The sequence below is a fragment of the Phocoena sinus genome, chromosome 17 (genome assembly GCF_008692025.1).
Source record: "Phocoena sinus isolate mPhoSin1 chromosome 17, mPhoSin1.pri, whole genome shotgun sequence".
NCBI classification, from domain to species: domain Eukaryota; kingdom Metazoa; phylum Chordata; class Mammalia; order Artiodactyla; family Phocoenidae; genus Phocoena; species Phocoena sinus.
Genome location: NC_045779.1, coordinates 79,532,651 through 79,556,066, shown reverse-complemented (window position 1 = coordinate 79,556,066; position 23,416 = coordinate 79,532,651). Strand labels below are relative to the sequence as shown.

Genomic DNA, 23,416 nt, shown 5'->3' with positions numbered 1-23,416 from the left:
TTGCCCAGCAGCATGGTCAGCTCAGTAATTGGCCACAGAGGCTTGACAGGGACCAGACTGGCCTGAGCTGGAGGACCACAGATGCCTGCCTGGGTGGTCAGAGGTCAAGGGCTGTCCTGAGACCTGATGTCTATTGATGCTCACTCAGATGGGACAAAGGATGGCTGCAGTCCCAGGAGGGCCCCACCAGCCCTCAGGAGGCAGCACTTGGGGGCTGGTAGGTCGCTGCACCAAGTTCTGTATAAATTCATAACATGACCATGGAGTGACCTCAGCCAGGCCTGTGCTGGACCGGGGCTGCCCAGGCCAAGTGGGGCCAGCACTACTCTTTCCAATTCAGATGGGAGGAGGAAACCCTGTGGACTTCTGAGGCCCTAACAACAGTTGACTGAGGTTGAGTTGGATTTGAAACAGTCAGTGACCTGAGCAGACATTTCATTCTTCTGCTATCAGGTTCCAGGACGGAGGGTAGATAACCAGCGGTCCAGGTGAACCCCACACTCATGAGTGACCCAGGGCAAGTCCTGTCCATCCTAGAGGACACAGAGGTGAGGGGTTAGGGGGGTCGTGGGCCAGTTATGCTTAACACTAACCCACTAACCCTAACGCCCAAATCTCTACTGTTAACTCCCTAACCCTAACCTCCTAATCTCTAAACCTAAACCCTAATACTCCTAAACCCTAGCCCCTATATACTCGACCTTGACCTGTAAACTCCTAACCCTTACCCTGGCCCTGACTCAGACCATCTAACCTAACCCTCTAATCCTGACCCTCTAGCCTGCATCCTTTAACTCTAATCCCTCAAAACTTCATCCTCGGACTTCCCTGGTGGCGCAGTGGTTGAGAGTCCGCCTGCCGATGCAGGGGACACGGGTTCGTGCCCCGGTCCGGGAAGATCCCACATGCCGCGGAGCGGCTGGGCCCGTGAGCCATGGCCGCTGGGCCTGCGCGTCCGGAGCCTGTGCTCCGCAACGGGAGAGGCCACAACAGTGAGAGGCCCGCGTACCACAAAATAAATAAGTAAATCGCTGCGATCTTTAATTGCAGACTAAATAAAAAAAAAAAAAAACCTCATCCTCTTTTTTTTTTTTGGTTACACCTGGTCTTAGTCGCAGCAGGCAGGCTCCTAAGTTGTGGCTTCAGGGCTCCTTAGTCGTGGCTCGTGGGTTCCTTAGTTGCAGCTTGCCAACGCCCTAGTTGTGGCATGCGGGCCCCCTAGTTGTGGCATGCGAACTCTTAGTTGCGGCATGAATGTGGGATCTAGGGCCCTGACCAGGGATCGGACCCAGGCCCCCTGCACTGGAAGCACGGAGTCCTATCCACTGCGCCACCAGGGAAGCCCCTCATCCTCTTAATGTACCCTCTAATTCTGTCCCTGAGCCTCTAACCCTGACCCTGGCCCTACATTCTAACCCTGAGCCCTGAGCCTGAATTTCTATCCTTACTCCTGACCCTCTAACTCTGAACCTTACTCTACTCCCTAACCCTAACCTCTGAGCCTGACCATGATCCTACACCACCCTTAACCCTAATCCAAATATAGGCCCATAGCAGAACAGACTAAAAATTTGAACCCTACTCCAATCCCTTTTCCCAGTGTAATCAGAACCATAATTTTCATTTTTGTCTGAAACCTAAGCCTGTTCGATTACGCCTTTTCTAAATGAACTCTAATGTACAGTAAACTGAACAAAACCTTAGTTCTTATACCCACATAACCCTACACTGTTAGTGGTTATATAGACAAACCCTTTGCCTGTAACCTAACCCTAACCTCTAATTCCTAACCCCAACTCTAACTTACATCCCAACCTCAACCCCAAACCTAACTCTAACCTCTAACCATTAACCCACCCAACACAGCCACCCCAAACCTCAGCCAATGCCTGCTCAACTCCCAAACTGTATTCCTACCCCTAAAACAACCACATCCCCCGTGAGTCCTTATCCTGGCTCCTCCAGCCACAGGCCTACCCTGATCTTCACCATGAAGCTGGGCCTAATCCACCCTTGCATCCTAACAGCCCCAGAGCAAGTTGAAGAGGTTCTCACCTTCTTCTGAGCCCCGTACCAACAGAGATGGCTCATCCGCCTGGCTCCGCACCCCTTGCATATATCACCCAGCAGCACGGTGGGGTTTTGTTTTTGATTTTTTGCTAAGTTTTATTTTAATCCAAGGACTTTGCTTCATACAAAATGTCATTGTAGAAACAATAGCAGAATCCAAAGTTTGGCTGATAAATATTACTCAGGCAAACTAGTCAATCACAGAATTTTTTTTTAAAGCAAGTCCCAGTTGTGTTGCATGGTTGGGACTTCTCTTTTTGTTTTTGTTTTTTTAAAACACTGTTCTTAAATATAAAGTTTTGCAACAAACCCTTGATTTATATCAAATATAATTAAAATTTAACAAATGAATACATTTTATCAAAAAGTACGAAGATATACATGTCATGCACATACTTGAATATATGTATATATTTTACATGCACACAGACCTTATTCAAACTACAGCCACTGCTTGACTGGTTCCAGATGCAGACAACTGGTTGATGCTCTTCAAATTTGGCAACTCACTATGAGATTTTCGGGGAAACGTGACAGCTGAGAAGAGACAGTACAGAAACAAAACGCAGAGTCGGGAAAACAAGGCAGTATATCCCCCGCTCTCTGTAATTTTCACCAATTCCAGTGTCTAGAAGAATCCAGACAAGCCAGCATGGCTGTGTGGGTCCGGAAAAGTGGATTCTCTGCCCAACATGGCCTGGGGAAGCAGCTGTGGTTCTGCACAGAATGAATACACTCAAAATAATGTGGGCGGGGGGACCAGAGACAAAACATCTACCAAAATACACAAGCTTCTGCTCTGCAGCAGGAGCCAGGGAGGACATGCACAGCCCGAGATTCCGATTTTAATTATATCCTACTTGAGTAAAATACTCTGTTATTTTAAAGTTTCAGAGTGTTGTGCCTTCAAGTAAGGAAATTCTATAAAATGGTTTGGTCACAATCATGCTCAAACCCTAGAACAGGTGGCGGTCTTGTGTGTTTTATTTCTAATATTAAATGTGTGTCTTTTGTTGCATAGCCCTATGGGTTAACGGCATCCACTCACGGGGACACACAGATACGCACACACACACCTCACACTCCAAGTTTCTTTAGGAGAATCATGGGGTAAAAGCCAATGCGAACACTCAAATGGTCCAGCAAAGAGATCATCTCACATTTCAAACTACGGAGGACACGTCCGAATCTACTCATCTAAATGCTCCTTTTGTTCACAAAACAGAGGGTCTCCAGTGCTTTATGCACCACGTCCTAACAGTGGCCTTTTTTGAATGTGGCCCTGAAGCGGGACTTCGTTTGGCTGCCTGCTTTCCCACCTCTTGTGCCAGAAAGAGTGTGGGCTCAGACGCCCAGCTCAGCAGCTGCAGCTGAGCTGCTCCTTCCTCCGAGCTCCGGCCTCATTTCCGTTTGGTTCCCAGCTGCCCTCATCTGCTCAGACGCGGGCACTCCTCCTGCCCCCACCCCATCCAATCTCCCCCGCTTCCCACCAGCCTCTCCCCGATGAGTCTTCTGTGAAAAGAAATTTGCACAACTACAGAGATCGCGCCCTGCCTGTCAGGCACCCCGTCCCTGAGAATCGGGTGTAGAAAGACTGACCGGCCCACGCGGGCCATGCTACACATGCCCGGCAGCCTCTACTGGTTCGAGGAAAAAGGGCAAACGGCCGCTTCATTCCAACTACGACGGACCTACTGGATGTTCTGCACGTTCTCCATTACATCCGCTTTCTACTCAGTTGCTGTTTGGAATAGTTTCCACAAAGCCCACTCGCAGTCCACACAGGCCTCCCGTCCCGCCCCCGGGAGCCTGCGCGAGGGGCTAGGAGGTCAGGCACTTGGTCGAGAGCCGCGGGAGCCGGGGTGGTCTGGTCGGCCGCCTGGACTGGACACAGAGCATGTCCTCGAGCAAGCCGAGAACACACATCCTGAGAGGCTGAGGTCCTCCTATAGGTTTCATGTTTTCCAGTCATGTTAACATTCCCTTCCCCGTTATTCTGGTTTTTTAATTTTATTTTCTGATCAAGTATATAGAGTCAACAAACGAGTGAAGGGTGTCGTGACTGAAAATCAAAACCAACAGCAAGAACGTTGTCCAGATTTGGTCCCTGTCGGGGCTGACTGTGTCTGGCAGAGGACAGAGCATCTGCGTGTGTTTCTAGTGCCTATTTGCCATTTTAGGTACGAAGGGCGCCACCGGACTGTTGGTGTGCGGGGGCTGACGAGACCTGCTCGGTTTACCACCGACTCTGTCCTGAGGTCTCGCCCGCTCCTCTGCACCACACGTTTGGATGAAGGATGATCCGCACAAGATTCAGACCTCCTGCAAAACGTTCCCAGGACACACCTCGGATGCTGGGTCCTTCACCCAGTGCCGCTCAGCACACACAGCCGCGTCCTGTGTAGGCTCTGAGCTGTGAGACCCAGGGAGGCAGCGCGGGAGGGGTAGAGGGGGAGCCACATCCCTCTACAAACCGCTCTACCCAGCGCGAGGAAGGAGACACAGGGGCGAGGCTCTCCTCCCGGGGCTGCGGCCCCCGCCTCAGCGCCCGAGCGCTCCCGGAGCCCAGCGCGGATGATAAAACTCATCACCTGGGACGCGCCCGCCGGTCGCGGTGCGGCTAGCACCAGTGGTCTTAGTCGGGGTGGTGGTAGCTGTGCCGCACCCGGCCGTCCCCGCCAGAGCTGAGCCCCAGAGTGCAGTGGTAGCCGTTGGGCACCCGGCGGAGGGGGTGCGACTGGGAGGTCAGGGAGGACACGTAGGAAGTCCGGGACGAGCGGCCCGAGTTGGTGGCCACGGCCTCCTCGAAGGTGAGCGTGTCCTCAGGCTGGGTGCGGGCAGCAGCCTCGCTGTCCAGATGCCGCCCCAGGTATGGGTCGGAGCCGATCCGAGAGCTGGGGGCCAGGGGCTGGCTGAGGGGCTCTCTCTGTAGCAGGGTGTTGTGTTCTGAAAGGCTACGGCTAAGCCGGCTGGGGGAGAAGGCAGGGAGGCTGGTCTGAGCCCCAGCAAAGTGGACGGGCGAGGAATTGGCCGTCTTATAGGCGACGCTGGGACGGAGCGTCAGCGGGGTCTGGGGCAGCTGCCTCAGCCCGCCGCGGCCAGGGGTGCTAGCACCAGATGTTGGCAGCAGGGGGCTCCCGTTCGCTGAAGCACTGCCCTGCAGGAAACGGGAACGCAGCAACCCCCAAAGGACAGGGCGAACAGAGCACAGCACAGGGGAGAGCCATGGCGGGGGGCGGGGGCGGGCAGCTAGGATGGACCTGGGGCGGCTCCAGGAGGGTGGGATGGCAGTCTGGGGATGGTGGTGACAGCAAGAGATAGGCTCAGGGCCAGGGACCAGGAGCCCACAGCCCAGCCCAGCTCAGTCAGAAGGAAAGCAAAGAAGGGACTGGACAGCAGGAGGGCCAGGGCTCCGCCCGGCAGGATGGACGGGCCCGGGAAGCAAGGAGCGCAGGCTTGGGCCTAGGAACCAGGACGGGAAGGGGCTCCCTCCCGGACCCCAGGGAGCGCGGGCGAGGCGGGGTCCTGAGGCCCACGTACCTGTCTCGGGGGTCCTGGCTCCTGCCCAGCGGCTGGCGACGCAGGGTGACTGCTAAGGGAGAGCTGGGACTGTGGCGGCTCACGGACCCCAAAGCGGTCGCAGGAGTAGAAGCGCTGCTTCTCGGAGGAGGCGGAGGGCTGCCTTCGCTCCTGGGACCGGCTGCGCTCCCGCCAGCAGCCTGCTGGCCCGTCCCCTGAGGGCGGTCCTGGCCCCGCGGCGCTGTTGGGTGCTGGCGGGGGGAGAGGAGAAGTCAGCACAGCCAAGCCGGCGGCGAGACAGACCCCACCCCGGCCTGGCCCCCCAGGGCCAGTAGAGGGTCCCAGGGCAGAGCTGGGTTGGGGGGCTCCTGCCTGGTCTCAGGCTCAGGGCTGGCTGTGGGGTTGTGAGGTGCAGAAAGGAAGAGGGTTCCCATGTGCTCTTGAGCCCCCAACTCGAGCCACCGCCCCTCGAAAGACCCCTCGCACGCACCGCCATCTATGTCTGCGGACAGGCTGGGCCCCTTCTCCAGGGACCTCGGCTTCCTGTCCCTGCGGCGATGGCAGCGGTGGTGATGGTGGGGGGCGGCCTGGCTGGCCGGAGCGCGGTCCAGGGCGGCGTTGCACAGACGAGCCACGAGGGGGCGCTGGGGCGCCAGAGTGGAGATGGAGCGCTTCATGGGGCTGGCGCCTGGGGCCGGCTGCGGGCGGGGACACGGGTGGGCGCACGGCCTGAGAGTGGGGTCCAGGGAGGCCCAGGGCGGCGGGGAGGCCGCCATGACCCGGGGCTGGGCAGACCACAGGACACGTCCCATCGGGAAGAATGGGCCTGGGACTCTATCCCTGAAGTTGGGGCGTCTCCCCAGACAAGGGAGGCTGTGTCCCAGGGTGCTGGTGGGGGAGGGGGGAGCATGGCGCCACGGAGGGCCTGGCCTACGGTCTGGCAGGGTCCCTGGGGAGGCCCACCGCGGGGCTGGGGTTCAGGGACCACCAAGCCCTGCCCTCTCCCTGGACTGGTCTTGCCCACCCGAGACCCACCGCTTCTTCAGAAGCGCTCTTTGCACAAAATGCTGTTTGTGTGCCTGTCTGTCTCTCCCAGGCCGGGCGGGGCCCAGGAGGCCTCTTGGCCTCAGCGTCCCTACAGGACAGGGAGGTGCAAGGAAGAGGGAGCCTATTGGCCTGGCTGGAAGGATCCCGGGAGGGGGGGCCCAGAGCTGCCTCAGCGGCCACAGTGAGACCACTGTGCCAGCCCTTTCGTCCATCCAGCACCGTGAGGCTGCTCTCCCAGGGCTGAAAGCACAACCCACGGAAACGGACTCACCCAGAGCCACTGCTCGGGCTCAAGCATCAAGGAGGGAGAAGAGGCGCCAGCATGGCACCAAAGGGAGGTGGCCAGGCCAGGAGGGCACCAGGCGCAGTGGGCAGAGACGGGGGAGTGAGGGGTTGGAAGAGGAATGCTCAAACCAGGGGCTGAGCCCGGGAAACAGTACTGCAGCCCCCTGGCCAGGGGCTTCCTGCCAGGTGGTCAAGCGAGTCCCAGAGAAAGAACGTCCAGTGTCCAGAGAGGGAGCAGGGTCACCCCCAGGGCCTCCGAGAGGACATGAGGGAAAAGGGTGGCTTGAGGAGGCCCTGTGTGTGATTTCTGGGGGAGTGAAGAGCTGGAGTGGGAGAGGTGTGTCCCAGAGACAGGGAAGGGCTTGGTCAGTGACACGGGGCAGCGGGGACTCTTGCTGGCCTGGCCACACCTCTCGAGGCCAGCATCGTGTTCTGAGGGTTCCAGTGACACGGGGCAGCGGGGACTCTTGCTGGCCTGGCCACACCTCTCGAGGCCAGCATGGTGTTCTGAGGGTTCTGAGGGCCGGTGGTGTCCAGGCTACAGTGCATTCGGGGAGGCACCACCCCAGCAAAGCCCGCATGTGGGACACAAGCTCCTCCATGCCAAGTCTCCTCAGCCCCAACCCCCTCCCATGACCCCAACCCTCCCAGACCACCCACCTGAGTCTCTGCTGCCAGGCGGGGCATGGAGGCCGCTTGGCCCTGGCTCTCCAGCTCGGGATGGGGCTCCCCGTCAGGGCCTCTCAGGGCCATGCTCTGCATCTGGACATCCACAGCCTGGGGGGACAGCAGCCCCCCAGTCACACCCACCCCCATCGCACTCTCACCTTCTCCCCCATGCCAGCCTCCCCCCATCCTGCTCTCGCCCTCACCCTCCCACTCTCACCCCACCCCCAACTCGAACCCCCAGCCCTGGGACCCCTCACTGGTTTTCCTGTCTGCACCACCGGGATCTCCGTGGAGTGGCCATGCTCCAGGGGCATCGTCACCTCGCAGGGCACCTCCTGGGTCCTCTGAGTGCCCCAGGAGACCGACTCCTTTATGCCACCCTCCTGGGTATGTCTGTGGAGGAGAGAGGATTGTCCTGTGGGCCTGGAGGTCCATGGACCACAGAACCTGGCTCCCACCCGCCAGAAACCTCCACCCCGACCCTGTTCTGGGCTAGAAGGAGCCCAGAGGAAGGAGGCCCCTTGAGTGTGGCCACTCTCCAGTGGAGGTACAGCAGTGGTCGTGCCCGCTCAGAGTTGATGGGCAGAGAGCCAGGAATCTCAGGGAGCAGCAGAGGGGCGAGACCAGGACAAACAGACAGGAGTCTCTGCCTGGGCCTAGACCCTCTTGGACATGGCGCTCTGTGCATCTCCTGACCCTCTCCAGCTCACCAAGCCCATCCACTTCCACCCACCACAAGGCCTCACCTGGTCTCTTCACTGCCAGAACATGGAGTTGGCCAGCACACCCGGGGAGGAACTCCAAAGGCTACCCCATCACGGCCCTGGCTGCCCACCCTGGCCCCAGGTGTCAGTGTGGACACAGCTCTCCTTCTTGGGGACAAAGCTACAACCTTTCATGCACGGCCTCCAGGCAGGCTCGACTCACATGCCGGGCAAGGGAGGACCAAGGAAGACACTAGAGGCGTCTGCATATGGCCTGGAGGAGCCACTTAGCTCCCAGAGGCTGTGCTGAGCCAGGGGAGAGATGCAAGCCCAGAATCGGAGCACAGAGACAGACAGCGTGGACAGAATCAGAAAGATGAAAGCTCTGGTGGGAAGCCTGCTCAGAGAGGGAGACAGCAGTCAGGCCCCAGACACATGCTGGCTGAGTTTTGGGAGCATTGAGGGCTCTTGAGAGGGCGGAGCGCTGGAGGGATGGAAGGTGCTTACTCACCAAGGGGGTGACGGAGGATGCAGGGGCAGGTGGGAGCAGGTTTGGGGATGAGGCCATGTGGCCTGCTCGCCCACCCGGGAAGGAGGCCTGGCGGTGTCCTCAGTTTACCCCCCTCCTCGCAGCTCAGCCCGCTGGGCCCTCAGCAGCAGGATGGGAGGGACATGGGACCACCCAGGCCCCAGAGGCTGTTCTCACCCCGCAGGGCCCTCTGGAGCCCCAGGAATGAAGGCAGGATGCCTCTCTCCAGCACCCTTCCTTCTTAAGGCTCCGTGAACCCACGAAGCCCTAGAGAAAACGCTCCCTCCCCAGCCCGGGAAGTTCTGCACATGCGGGGCTGGGGGCAGGCTCCTCAGGTGCACCCTGCAGAGACCTTGCAGGCCGCTGCTCCCCCAGGGTCAGACCCTCAGGGCTAGACAACTCCACCCACATCAGGGGCTTAGGGGACGGAGGAGCAGAGTGTGGTCCTGAGCTCAGAACAAAAACAGGCTCTGTCAAAAAAGCTGGTCTGTCCCCTCCTTTCTAGGGAAGAGAAGGGAAGGAGAAGAGGCAGCTGGTGGGCTCCAGCTCCATGTTCCCGAGCCTCCCCGGGGGCTCTCAGAGGCGCAGCCCTGGGGGACAAGGGGCCAGTGCAGGGACACCTCGTGGTGTCTGCTTCCCTCTGTTTGGGAAGGAAGCAGAGATGTTCGGGGCAGAGAAGAGAAAGAAACAGTGAGACAGCACAGCAGCAGACAAACAGATGGACAAGCCCCAGAAGAGACACTGGAGCCCGGCCGCAGCACAGACAGCCTGCGGGTTGTGGGCGTGGGGTCTACCTTGTATGCAACTTGAGCAGGGCATTTCTTCCCCAGCCCCAGGGGCGGGGACATGTGTTTCAGCATCTCAAACGTATCATTGTAACTGATGCGCCCACTGGAGGCCCGGCCCACAGGACAGAGGCAGAGTGGGGTCCACGGGAGGGGCGCAGCAGGAGGGAAGGGGGAGGAAGCAGACAAGAAAACAGAGCCAGTTAACCAGCATCGGATTAAACGAAAAAACAGGTCAAATGAGGGATTTCTCTGCTGAGCTCGATCCCCTCCTTGCCTCCAGCCTCACCTCCGCACTCTGGTCCCACGCAGGGAGCGGGCAGGGGGGCATCTGAGCTAATGAACATGGAGGGAATGACAGGCTGCATCGGGGCGGCTTTGGGTTGTCAACTCTGATTTTACACTTTCAGAAGCCACGGGTAATGCCAAATTGGAAAAGAGCTGTTTCACCATGCCAGGGCAGCTGGTAGAGTTAAGTGACCAGCAAGGCCGGCTGGAGATCCACAGCAGAAACATCAGCTTGCCTGATGAGCAAATTCACGCTCAATTTGCTTCCAAGTTAGCCGAGAGGCTTAAGAAGTGGAGAAAAGTCTAAAGCAGGCCAGAAAACTAGAGCGAGAGCCACGCTGTTCTGCAGGGAGCCCCGAGGCTCCAGAGACGAAGTCCACGGGGCCAAGGCCAGCTCCAGGCCCAGAGACACCCGAGGCCGGCCCGGGGCAGGGCTGCTGCTGGGTCACGGCTGGGTGGAAAATGAGAGACTGCAGAGGGGGCGGGGGGGGCAGCTGGGGTGAGATGTGGCTTGGTGCCCCTCTTGTACCCTCCTGACAGCATGCCAGGAAGGGCTGGGACCAACATAAGGGATAAGGCTCCAGACTCAGGGAGGTGTCCAGGGGTTGTTGACTGTGTCTCCTCCGAGGCAGACAGGCCACCAGTCCTGAAGCCTCACCTCCACCCCTGGGATGGCTGCCTACGGGACCTGCTTGGGCTCCCAGAGACACAGGCAGGTTCAGGCCACCAAAGAGAGAAGGCGGACAGCCTTCTCCTGGCAGGTGGATCCACCCCAGGGTCTGGACCTCCTCCCAGGGCTCCTGGACTCAGCTGAGTGGCTCCATCCAGAGGTGAAGAAGGACCTGTCTTTGGGCCCCCACTGCCTCTGCCCTCTCCTCCCCCCAGGAACCAGAAAGCCCTGGGTTGTTGGACTCTACTGACCAGAGGGGCAGCTGCTCCTGGTCTACCGGCACCACACCCCGCTCCTCGGGGGCCCTTGGCCTCTGGACTGTCTGACCTTCAGTCCACCTTCAAGAGCCCGGAGGCAAATCCGGGTGAGACGCCTGCTTCCTTGGCACGGGGGGGACCCGGTCCCCATCCTCACGGCCCGGCCAGAAAGCTCTGTGCACACCGTCTCATGAGGCTGCCTGTCCCCAGCCAGCTGGAGGGGTCGGGAGTCAGATGGGGAACCGAAGTGTCCCGGAGGTTGGAGTGCGGGCAGGACAGGGCAGGAGGGACGAGAGGTGAGGTGTCATCATTCCCAAACCAGGCAGGCAGTGTGTGCTGTGTTTGCATTTCGGGCAGGGAAGAGTACGTCAGTTGGAGGCTCTGAAGTAGCACACCTGGCTGGCCAACCTACGAGGGCAGTTCTTCCCTAAGCCAACGGGTGGCGCAAGACAACGCAACAAACTGTACATATCCTTATAATGAATCCGGCAACTGGAAAGGAAACGTCACAGGCCATGGCAACCGAGGCACGAGGAGCCCGTCCCGCCCGCCCAGCCTTGCGCAGTCCGGAGGTGGAGCCGAGGCAGGCTGGACAGGCGGCTCCCGGCTGGGGCCTGGGCCGGAGAGCCCCAGGAGGCGCGGCGGCCCGCAGACAGTTTCCAGAGCCCACTGCAGCCGGGAGACGTTCCCTACAGAACAGCCTCGGGCCCTGTGTGTCCGCTCTGCACACAGCACCACTGGGCCTCGTTCACGGCTGTCTGGCCGCCCCTCCCCTCACTCCCTGAGTGCCTGAGCCCCCAGGGCCCCCTTGGCCGAGCCTTCTCTGCACACCTGGCTCTCCTGACTATCCCTGCCTCTCTGAGCACACCGTGTCCTTCCCTGGGGTCTGCGGGTCTGGCTAAGGGTCCCCCTTGTCCCTGGGTGGGCACCCCAGCCCACACTGACGCTTGCCTTTCCGGCAAGATGGCCCCCTCAGTCTCACCAACTCCAAACTGTGTTGCGTTTACTTCTGGGAAAGAGGGATTGAAGAGGAAGCCCCATTCCAGCCTCACACAAGGTGTTTGCTAACCTTGTGGACCCAAGGGACCAGCACAAAGAGGCTGGAAGCCTGGCGGAGGCACAGCCCCTACCGTCACCCCTGTTCCTCGGCCCATCTTCTCTCTTCTGCCATCAAACCCCTCAGCCGCCACCAGAGGAAAAGTGGGGGCCTGATCCTGTCACTCTGGTTCCAAAGCTTTTCTCTCTGTCTATAAAATGAAGTCGAGGGGCTTCCCTGGTGGTGCAGTGGTTGAGAGTCCGCCTGCCGATGCAGGGGACGCGGGTTCGTGCCCCGGTCTGGGAAGATCCCACATGCCGCGGAGCGGCTGGGCCCATGAGCCATGGCCGCTGAGCCTGCGCGTCCGGAGCCTGTGCTCCACAACGGGAGAGGCCACAACAGTGAGAGGCCTGCGTACTGCAAAAAAAAAAAAAAAAAATGAAGTGGAAGTTAGCTGTTTGGCCACCCTTACAGCCCCTCTGCGATGCACCCTCCCCGTGAGCCAGGCACCCAGCCCCTTCCCGTGCCCCCGCCCCCACCCTCCTCTAGAGCGAGCTCCATCCACCCCGCTCCTTCAGTTCAGCTCAGCTGCCACCTCCGCTGACCCACCAGCCAGAGGTAAGCTCTCTCTCCGCAGACACACCTGGCCTGCAGCTCCTCTGCCCCACGCCCGGCTGGGCCGAGCAGAGCTGAGAGCACACGCCTGCTTCCCTGTGGGCCCCAGGCCCCAGCACATGGCACAGACTCAGGGACGTTTACTGGACAGATGGGTGACCACGAGGGTGAGCAGACAGATCGCTCACGGTAGCGGGTAGTGACCCTCCTGCTGAGTCTCCACACTTCACCACGAAGCGCTGAGGCAACAGCAAAAGGGAGGGTGGGGGAAGGCGGCGCCAGAAAGCAACAACTCCACGCCTTCCTCATCCCCCCACAGCATGCATGTGTACACACACATGTGCACGTACACGCCCAAGCACACCTGCATTCACACACACATACACACACGCGCGCAAAGATGCGCTGCAGTCACGTGCTCACAATCACACGTGCTGCTGCACATGCAAAAACACGTGCACACACACACGTGTGCCCGCCTGCACGTAAACACACTCACAAGCACTCGGGTGCACACAGACCTGTGCGCAGACAGCACACACATGCACGTACTGTGCACACTCACGTAACACACACACACACACAGAAGCTCAGGAAGCTTCATAAAGTTTGTTTTTGCTTCAGCCTCCCCAAGAATGGGGAGACGGCAGATGGTCCCTGGGAAATAAAGATGGTCACGGCCCTGCAGCTGTCACAGAGGCTAGTTGAAGGCTCAAGCACGCTCTGCCCTGCCCAGTCGTGGGGTACAGACCCAGCCTGCTCAGCTGCCCCAGCCTCTCGTGGGAGAAGCAAGTCTGAGTGTCAGTTGCAGGTCGTGCCTGTGCTACTTCCGGACTGGGGGTCTTGTGTTATCTTGCTCTGGGCTGACGCTTACATTTTGCTATCTACTCTTCCGTAAGCACTTCACCATATTCCTGAAGGCCTATGCCTTCCAGAGGCCCCAGTTCTAGAACCCTGGATTTGGGAAACAGTCAGCCGTCTCTGCACAATCACAAAGCTGCCGTCTGACCCACGTCCACTTCTTGTGTGTCCTAATTCTGCTCCACCTGGGGCTGACTGGGGAGGTGCTGGCTCTACAGTCCATAAAGATCTGGGAGACATGATCCTCCTCTCGCAGGCCTGCACTGACTTGCCTTTGCCTGTTAGTCCAAGGCATGCTCTATACAACATCTGTGTTTTTCTCCTCTAGAAAAATATATGCCCAGAAGCAGCAGCATCTCTTCAGACCACAGTCAGGATGACCCTCCTGGAATGAGCCTCAATCCTGCCTCACTGGACTCTCTCCCGCCCTCTGCCTGACAAGGACCAGGCCTTGGGTGTGGTCAGTCTCCCCTCCAGTCTGACTGGGCCTTCCTGACCAGAGAACCCAGGAATACCCCTGAGCCTGTGGACTCAAGCATGTGCTGTGGGCAAATGTGCTGATGCATCAAAAAAATGATGGGACTCTCCAAGACCATGAAAAATCACATACAACACAAACCATAAATAACAGCCAGGCTTGTTCTACACTGTGTGAAAACTGTCAATTTTTCACTACACTGGAACACACTCAGAGATGCTCTGGGCCTGGAAGAGCCCCAGGGCCCTGGTGCTGCCCAGACCGGAAAGGGCCTCACATAACGCCTTCTGGATCTTCACTGTGATGGGAAGGGGGATCCAGGGAGACTGCATAAGAAGTGGGTACGGGAGCCCAGCCAAGCTGCCAGGATTTTGGGGCCTGGAAAGCTCCAGAGTATTCCCCTTGCTGAACATGGATTCAGAGTCCCAGGTGCTCTGTGGGTAGCAGGATCCTCCCATGAGGACGCTGACCCTCTCCTAAAGGCCTCTGCCACACAAAGGGTGACCAAACACAGAGCTGCGCCACAGGGACGCGGGCAGGCCAGGGAGCCTGAGGGAGAGGAGGCGGGAAGCGGCGGCACCCCAGTTCTAGGGTCTTCTCGTCCCCCTGGAGCCCCCGCCCTGGGGCACAGCTCACTCCCGGGCTCACCGTGAGTGGCGCGCTGAGCAGGCCTGAGCCTTGCCGACGGCCGGATCTCTCGGGCCCTCTGCGTCCTGTGTTCTGCTGCAGAGAGTACACCCTTAGTAACTCCTAACTCCTCAAGCCACGGATCGAGAGGGTGAGTGAAGGAGCGAGCAGGGAATGAGTGAGCGATGAAGGAACAGACAAATCGGCAGATGGTGGATCCGTGCTGCCGTGCTGACCCCGAGGACGAAATGTCACAGGCGTGCAAGCCTCTCCCACGAAACACAGTCTCCACCGCCTCCTGACCCCAAGCCACTCCATTCAGGACCCCCTTGCTCCACACCCTAAACTATAACCTAATCCTAACAAGAAGCCTATCCCTAACCCTAACCCTAACCTGTACCCTAACCCTAACGCTAAGCCTAACCCAAACCCTAACCCTAACCCTAACCTGTACCCTAACCCTAACCCTAACACTAACCCGTACCCTAACCCATACCCTAACCCGTAACCTAACCCGTACCCTAATCCTAACCCATACCCTAACCCTAACCTGTACCCATACGATAAACTGTACCCTAACCCTAACCCCTACCCTAACCCTAACCCGTACCCTAACCCTAACCCGTACCCTAACCCTAACCCTAACCTGTACCCTAACCCTAACCCTAACACTAACCCATACCCTAACCCATACCCTAACCCGTACCCTAATCCTAACCCATACCCTAACCCTAACCTGTATCCATACGATAAACTGTACCCTAACCCTAACCCCTACCCTAACCCTAACCCTAACCCGTACCCGTACCCTAATCCTAACACGTACCCTAACACTAACCCGTACCCTAACCCATACCCTAACACGTAGCCATACCCTAAACTATACCCTAACCCTAACCCGTGCCCTAACCCGCACCCTAACCCTAAACCGTACCCTAACCCATACCCTAATCCTAACCCATACCCTAACACTAACCCATACCCTAACCCTAAACCGTAGCCATACCCTAAACTGTATGCTAACCCTAACCCGTACCCTAACTCTAACCCTAACCCATACCCTAAACAGTACCCTAATCCTAACCCGTACCCTAACCCTAACCGTCACCGTACCCTAACCTGTACCCTAAATCATATCCGTACCCTAACCCTAACCCGTACCCTAATCCTAACCCATACCCTAACACTAACCCATACCCTAACTGGTATCCTAACCCTAACCCGTAGCCATACCTAACCTGTACCCTAAACAGTACCCTAACCCTAACCTGTACCCTAACACTAACCCATACACTAACCCTAACCCTAACCCGTACCCTAACCCTAACCCGTACCCTAACCCATACCGTAACCCTAACCCGTAGCCGTACCCTAACAAGTACCCTAACCCTAAACCTAGCCCTAACCTGTACCCTAATACTAACCTGTACCCTAACCCTAACCCGTACCCTAAACCCTAATCCTTACCCGTGACTTAATTTTTTCTTTTGTATTTTAAAAAATATTTTTCTGGGGTTAAAACAAATTAGCAAAAAAACAAAATAAAACAGAAAGTAACCTGAGTGTCCCTCAAAAGCTAAGTCTGAAATACTTGGTGCATCTGTTCTATGGACTGTTATGCAGCCTATAAAAAGTGTGAGAGCTAAGTCTGTTTTTCTACAGTGAGAAACATGGTGTTCCAGATGCACAGAACAGAACACCTGGATAAAATGAGAAAGCTACACGTTGTGCTGGTCGTTTCAGGGAGTGGGAAAGGAGGGCAAGTGGTAAAATATTATCTTTCCCTTTAATCCTTTAAAATTTCACTTGTTACAAAGAAGTCGAATTATTATTGTACTTTTAAAAAGTAACAATGGAAATGTAAAAGAAAGAAATATATACTGTGTGTTTAATTACATTTCATAGAATTATTATCCCTGAATCATTATTCTGTTAGTACACCAGTATAGAGATTATTTCTTAATATTTAGGTGAGAACCATTTCCTTCCATTTTTGAGAATAATTCTGTAAACTCATTTCCAGTAATGGCACTCTTCCCCAAATCAAAGTTTTAACAAGGGAGATGCAAGCAGAATAATCATGAAAACACAAAGCAATACAACAGCAACAAAAAATTCCTAACTTCCAATAACAGCTCAATTTAGAAGAGGGTTTATATCTTCAGAACAAGAGCATTCCTCCTTGACTTTCTAACCAGTCAAAATCTGTGTATTCTACAGAAAATCTGTGATGTTATTCCCATAAAACTACCCCTTACTGCTTCTGCCTCCATTAGATTTCCTAAGCACTAGTGTTTTAATGTACAGGTTAAAAACAAAATCCTAATGTGATTTATTTATAATGTGTGTGTTCTTTGTGTTATCCTAGTATCTGAAGTCTTCTCCATGGCTGGAACCCAAATAATATTCCTTTAGTTGCTAAGTGGTATCTAGAGAGTGGGAGAGGTTTAATTAATACCCTAACCCTAAAGCGTACCCTAACCCTAACCCTAACCCGTACCATAACCCATACCCTAACCCGTACCCTAACCCTAACCCTAACCCTAACCCAAAAACCTGTTAGAACTAAAAAGTGAATTCAGTAAAGCTGCAGGGTAAAAAATCAGTACATAAAAATCACTTTTCTTTCTTTTTTTTATATATTTTTTAATATTTATTTATTTATTTATCTTTGGCTGCATTGGGTCTTCGTTGCTGTGCACGGCCTTTCTCTAGTTGCAGCGGGTGGGGCCCTCTCTTCATTGCGGTGCACGGGCTTGTCATTGCGGTGGCTTCTCTTGTTGCAGAGCATGGGCTCTAGGTGCGAGGGCTTCAGTAGTTGTGGCACACGACCTCAATAGTTGTGGCTCGTGGGCTTTAGAACACAGGCTCAGTAGTTGTGCTGCACGGGCTTAGTTGCTCCATGGCATGTGGGATCTTCCCGGACCAGGGCTCGAACCCGTGTTCCCTGTATTGGCAGGCACATTCTTAACCACTGAGCCACCAAGGAAGCCCTAAAAGTCACTTGTCTTTCTATACACTAATAATGTGCCAGCCATCAGAAAGAGAAATTAAGAAAACAATCCCATTTACAATTGCATCCAAAAAATACTTAGGAAAAAATTGAACCAAGGATGTGAAAGCACACTGAAAACTGTAAAACACTGATGAAAGAAACTGAACAGACACAAATGAATGGAAAGATATCCCGTGCTCATGGATGCAAAGAACATTGTTAAAATGTCCATTCTACCAAAACCAATATTCAAATGCAAAGCAAGCCTGGTCAGAACTCCAATGGCATTCTTCCCAGAAATATAGCAAACGTTCCTAACATTTGTGTGGAAACACAAAGGCCCCTGAATAGCCAAAGGGAGTCTGCGAAAGGAGAACTGGTTGGAGGCATCTCCCTCCCTGACTTCACACTACATTATGAAGCTACAGTCATCAAAAAGTGTGGAATTCACACAAAAACAGGCACGCAGACCAGAGGAAGAGAACAGAGACCCAAGAAATAAACCTACGGTTATGCGGTCAGTTAATTCACAAGAAAACAGGCAAGAACATACACTGGGGAAACAACAGTCCCCTCAATAAATGGTGCTGGCAAAACTGGACACCACACACCAAAGAACACTGCACTCTGTCTAAACCACACAAAAACTGGCTAAAAACCCAGTGTTCGGCATCAAGCCCTTCCTCTCTTGGGTCCTCTGAGGACAGACACCCTCAGCAGTGAACCAGACACAAGAACCTTCTCCCCCACTTTTCCTCACCTTTTCCTTTAGCAGCATCACCTCCCAGCAGGTCCAGAGGAGACCTGGCTCCTGTCAGCGTGAACCGGACCCCACAATGTCCCAAAGCCCCAGTGGGTCCTGAGGAGACCCGGCTTCTGTAGGCGAGGACTCGGCCCCGGGTTGTCCTGAAGCCCAGGCCGTCAGCATGGACTTGGCCCTGCGTGTTCCAGAAACCAAACCCCAGTAGGGCTTAAGGAGACCGGGCTCCCATCAGCTGCGCGCAGAGCCAGGTCCACAGGCAGAACACGCATTTGCCAATCGAGTCACGGAGGCGGGCTCGCGTTCCCCGCCAGCCAATGGGAAAGGGCAGACCAAGCGCCCTGCCAGTTCAGCAGAGGCCCCGCCCCCGGAGGGCAGTTCTGCTCCATCCGTTGTGCTGTGGAAATTCAAATTGAAATACAGCCAAATGACCCATGAATTCTCCAAAATAGTTAAGGAGCAATTAACTCCTTAACCGTAAGAAATGAAATGACTATAGACACAGGCTTTACTTTTTTTTTTTAATATTTATTTATTTAGCTTCACTGCGTCTTAGCTGTGTCACATGGGACCTTTTTTTTTTTCTTAAGTTGCAGCATGCGAACTCTTAGTTGAGGCATGTGGGATCTAGTTCCATGACCAGGAATGAAACCCAGGCCCCCTGCATTGGGAGCGCGGAGTCTTAGCCACGGGACCACCAGGGAAGTCCCTAGACAAGAACCTTAAAACTTATGCCAAATTCACACAAATATATTCACAGACATTTCAAATGCAAGGCTATCAAAATTACAGAGAAACATAGAAGAAAATCTACATGACCTTGGGTTTCGGCTATAGATCATGAGCTTTGAGTTTTAACATACAAAGGCCAATCACAAAAGATAAAAACATGGTGGACTTCATAAAATTAAATATTTCTACTCTGAAAGACCTTATTCAGAAAGTCAAAATGAGGCAGGAGATAAATGCTCTCCAGCCTACACATTTACAACTGGCCTCCTGTTCACACTTTCTGGGGTGAGAAAAAAATGGGCTCCAGGCTGGACATTCATTACCAGCCCCCTGTTTACTCTTCCTGAAGCAAGAGACAAACGGGCTCCAGGACTACACATTTATGACTGCACTCCTGTCTATATTTCGAGATCTGCACCTCGATATAAAAACCAGCAACAGAAATAGGGTAAATAACCAGGCATTGAACATTTTTATGGGAGGAACAGAGTGGGACTAAACCCTGTTAAAAGATCAAGAGGTCATACATTTCCCATCCTTGGGGCAAAGGAAACATTGCACATGTGCAGAAAGACTCCTTGGGGGTCAAAAAGGAAGGGGCACCACCCCATAATAGGTGATGCTAAGGTCGTCCCATAGGCCTCTGGGCTGTAATCCATCTTAGAAAAGAGTTCTACACACATGTTGGGGAGGGTCTTAGGGCAGGGCAAGTGTGGAAAAAGAAACCAGATAACTGGCCAGAGGTGAACAGAGACCCGGAAGAACTGCCCCGTATACATGACGAAACCGTCCCTTTACTGCATTCCTCCTCATTGGGGGGCGTCCACACCCTTTCTCTCCGGTGTGCATCTCTGCCTTGCTTCTGTCTTAACTAAACAAACTGCTTCTCTGTGTGCTCTCCCACTTGTTGTGCTATGTCTCTAATAATAAATTTTGTATTTGTTTTTAGTTTTTACCTCAATGAGAAATGCATTTTTCATGGGGGGCAAGAGCTTGTTGGGGGGGGGGCTAGGATTCCTGGTTTTCATCCAGGTTACCCAGGTTCAATTCCTGGGCAGGGAATGAAGATCTCGCTTCATGCCACCACTCACTGCTGCCTCTCCAAGATCAAAAAAACAAGCCACAAACTGGGAGAAAAATACTTGTAAACCACATATCCAGTAAAGGATTTGGACTCAAAATAGACAAAGACCTCTAAAACAGCCCCATTTAAAAAATGGGTAAGGATTTGAACACACATCTGGCCAAAAAATATATACAGATAATAAAAATCATACAAAAATTGGGCTTCCCTGGTGGCGCAGTGATTGACAGTCCGCCTGCCAATGCAGGGGACACGGGTTCGTGCCCCGGTCCGGGAAGATCCCACATGCCGCGGAGCGGCTGGGCTCGTGAGCCATGGCCGCTGAGCCTGCGCGTCCAGAGCCTGTGCTCCGCAATGGGAGAGGCCACAACAGTGAGAGGCCCGCGTACCGAAAAAAAAAAAAATCATACAAAAATTATACAAAAATATCATATAGGGCTTCCCTGATGGCGCAGTGGTTGAGCGTCCGCCTGCCGATGCAGGGGACACGGGTTCGTGCCCCGGTCCGGGAAGATCCCACATGCCGCAAAGCGGCTGGGCCCGTGAGCCATGGCCGCTGAGCCTGCGCGTCCGGAGCCTGTGCTCCGCAGCGGGAGAGGCCACAACAGTGAGAGGCCCGCACCGCAAAAAAAGATAAAATAAAATACGGCATTGTTTCTCATCATCAAAAAAAAAAAATTAAAAAAAAAAAAAAAAAAAAAAAAAAAAAAATATCATATACTATTAGGGATTTCCAAATTAAAATCGTGAGCTACCACAGCACGCCTACTAGGATGGCTAAACTCCAAAACTATGGCAATACCGACTGCTGGCGGGTGAGGAGAAACAGGAACACCCCCTCATAGCTGGGGGTGCATGCACAGCCACGTTGCAAGGCAGTTTCGCAGCTTTTTTCCACGACTAATCAAGTCTCCCCTTGGGGCCCAACAATTATGCGTCCAGGATGTAGGCAACTGCTTTGAAAATCTCTGTCCAAAAGCAGACAAGGATGCAATTATGCACAGCAGCACTATTTATAGTGGCTAAAAGCCTGAAGAAATCAGGATATCCTTCACTAGATGACTGCGTAAGCAAAGTGGAGTGCATCCATGTCAAGGCGAGCAGAATATACGGCGCCAAAATATGCCTCTCTGGCATAAGGATTATTTCAGTCTCATTCAAAATAAGAAAGAAAGAGAAAACTGAGACTGACTTTTATGAAGGACATTTATAATAAGGAAATCTCCATGTGTAAGGGCGTGTCCCTCTGTGCACCAGAAATAGAAGGATGATTAAATCTCAAGTCACTCTTATCAAGGGAGAAGTCCCGACTTAAATCTGCATACAGTACCCTTGTTTACTGTGCTTTGCATGATAACCTGCCATTATTGGCTTCCCCCCTTCCCCAAGGTCTTTTGTTTTTATCTGAAGAGGGTATTTGGTATTTAAGGTGATGGCTTTGGCCATTTCAGGGAGTGACTCAGTTTTTCTGGGTAGCTCCCCTGTATACAGGAGGTATACATGCTGTTAAATTTCTGTTTTTCTCCTGTTAATTGTCTTTTATTATGGGGCGGGGGTGGGGCTCAACCAAGAACCTAGAAGGACAGAGTGAAAATTGTTTTTCCTCCCATACACATGCAATAGAATACTACGCAGCAGTAGAAAGGAATGAACCATCAACCCATTGAAAGACATGGATAAATCCTCAGTGCGTATTGTTAAGTGAAAGAATCCAGTCTGAGGAGGCTGCACACAGTATGACCCCATTTACGACATTCTGGGAAAGGCAAAGCCACATAGATGATAAGCAGATCATGGGGTGGGGGATTTGAAGTGTTCCATGTGATACTTTAGGATGGATACCTGTCACTATGCATTTGTCTAAGCCCGTAGGTGTGTATAGCCCAAGGGGTCAATCAAACTCTATTCAAATTTAGTTATTTATGGTGTAGCAGTATTACAGGATGGAATACTCAACGTGACAGAATCTAACTGTATTAGAAATGCATGGAAAAAACTCACTGTAGGAGATGGGATAAAAGGTGCTGACCAAAGTTAACTTTGGAAATGAACGCAATATCTAGACTAAACGCAGAATGGACTGTACACAAACAGTGGACTTTATTTTATGGAGTTCTTTCCAGGGTGTAGCAGCTAACAATTCTGAAACCTCTGCACATGTAATCTGGAAAGGAGCAATGCACACATAAATGGCAGATGGTGGGAGCCAGGCTCCTTGCTGTGGGAGCGGGAAGTTACAGGTAAGCGAGGGGAGAGCCTCTGCCCTCATAATACTTGGCTGAGCTTCCTGGGAGGATGCTGTGGGGAGTTCACTGGCCGCAGGAAATGCACAGATCTTTACACTGGGAAGGCTCTGCAGACATAGAAACCTCACACCCCATCTTTCCACTCATACCTGCTGCAAACACTCAGCCCTCTGGAACCAGCCAGTTGCAGCTTTTTAGACATTCTCGCCCCCAGGCAGATAAAGGAGCATAAGGGTCTTGCTTACCCCTAAGCTGTCCCAGAGTCCAGGCCCTGGGGTTGAAGCCAGAATGGGGCTGCCTAGACCTCTGACCAGCAGGTGAGAGGAGGGAGGAAGACCCGTCCTGAGGGCAGAGGTTCCCTCAAGCCTGTGAGCCCTGGAGCCCTGATGGGATTCACTCCCAGTGGGGACATGGGTGGAGCCTGCAGTGGTTCCGTTTTCCACCTGGGCCCCTTTGATGAAAACACGGCAGCAATGGGCCCAGACGTCTCCTGGTGGTGTCTCAAACTGACACAGCAGTTTTATAAAGGAACGGGAGAATGAAGCTGAGCTCCTGACAGCCACTCCTTCTGGCTCTGAGTTGCTTCTATCAGGCCCACAGACACATCCGTGGAGTCTGCTGTAACCCGCCTTCCCCCACCTGGCCTTTCCTCTTCCTCCCTGTGATGATCCCAGTGACATTTCCAGCCCGGGCCCCTCTCCCAGGCCAGACGCCTCTGTCCAGCCACTGCATCCCCGTCTCCCTTGGGGGCTAACAGGCCCCTCAGAGGAGTGGGATCCCGCAGCCCCCCACACCCAGGAGCAGCCCCACCTTCCCAGGACAGATCCCTCCCCCATATCCTCTGCTGTAGCTCCTCTCTGAAGTACCTGGATAACAGTGTCTGATGCACGCTTCCTGAGTTGTTTTACAGATTTCTACCAGATGGAAGACATTACCTACTGTACTTGATGATCAAGAGCCCCCAGACCTACTGGCACCTAAGGATTGATACTGTTCACCACCCTGTTAGCTCACTATCAACCAACCAGAGAATTGTGCACCAGCTGATCTCATACCCTGTGACTCCCTCCTCCAAATTCACACTAATTCCCCTCTACGCCCACAGCCCTGGCCCAACCCCGATCTTGTGCCTGGTTCCTCCATCAGGCCTGACAAAGCT

General features: G+C 54.2%; 1 protein-coding gene across 1 annotated transcript; it reads right to left on the bottom strand.

Annotated features, from left to right (window-relative positions):
* Positions 1–4,690: 4,690 nt before the first annotated feature.
* Positions 4,691–11,171, bottom strand: LOC116742275 (voltage-dependent N-type calcium channel subunit alpha-1B-like). The gene is given in 8 exon segments (XM_032609601.1): positions 4,691–5,227; positions 5,611–5,840; positions 6,080–6,287; positions 7,582–7,698; positions 7,848–7,983; positions 8,337–8,348; positions 10,818–10,904; positions 11,008–11,171. Coding segments are annotated over 8 exon segments (1,491 nt in total).
* Positions 11,172–23,416: the final 12,245 nt, after the last annotated feature.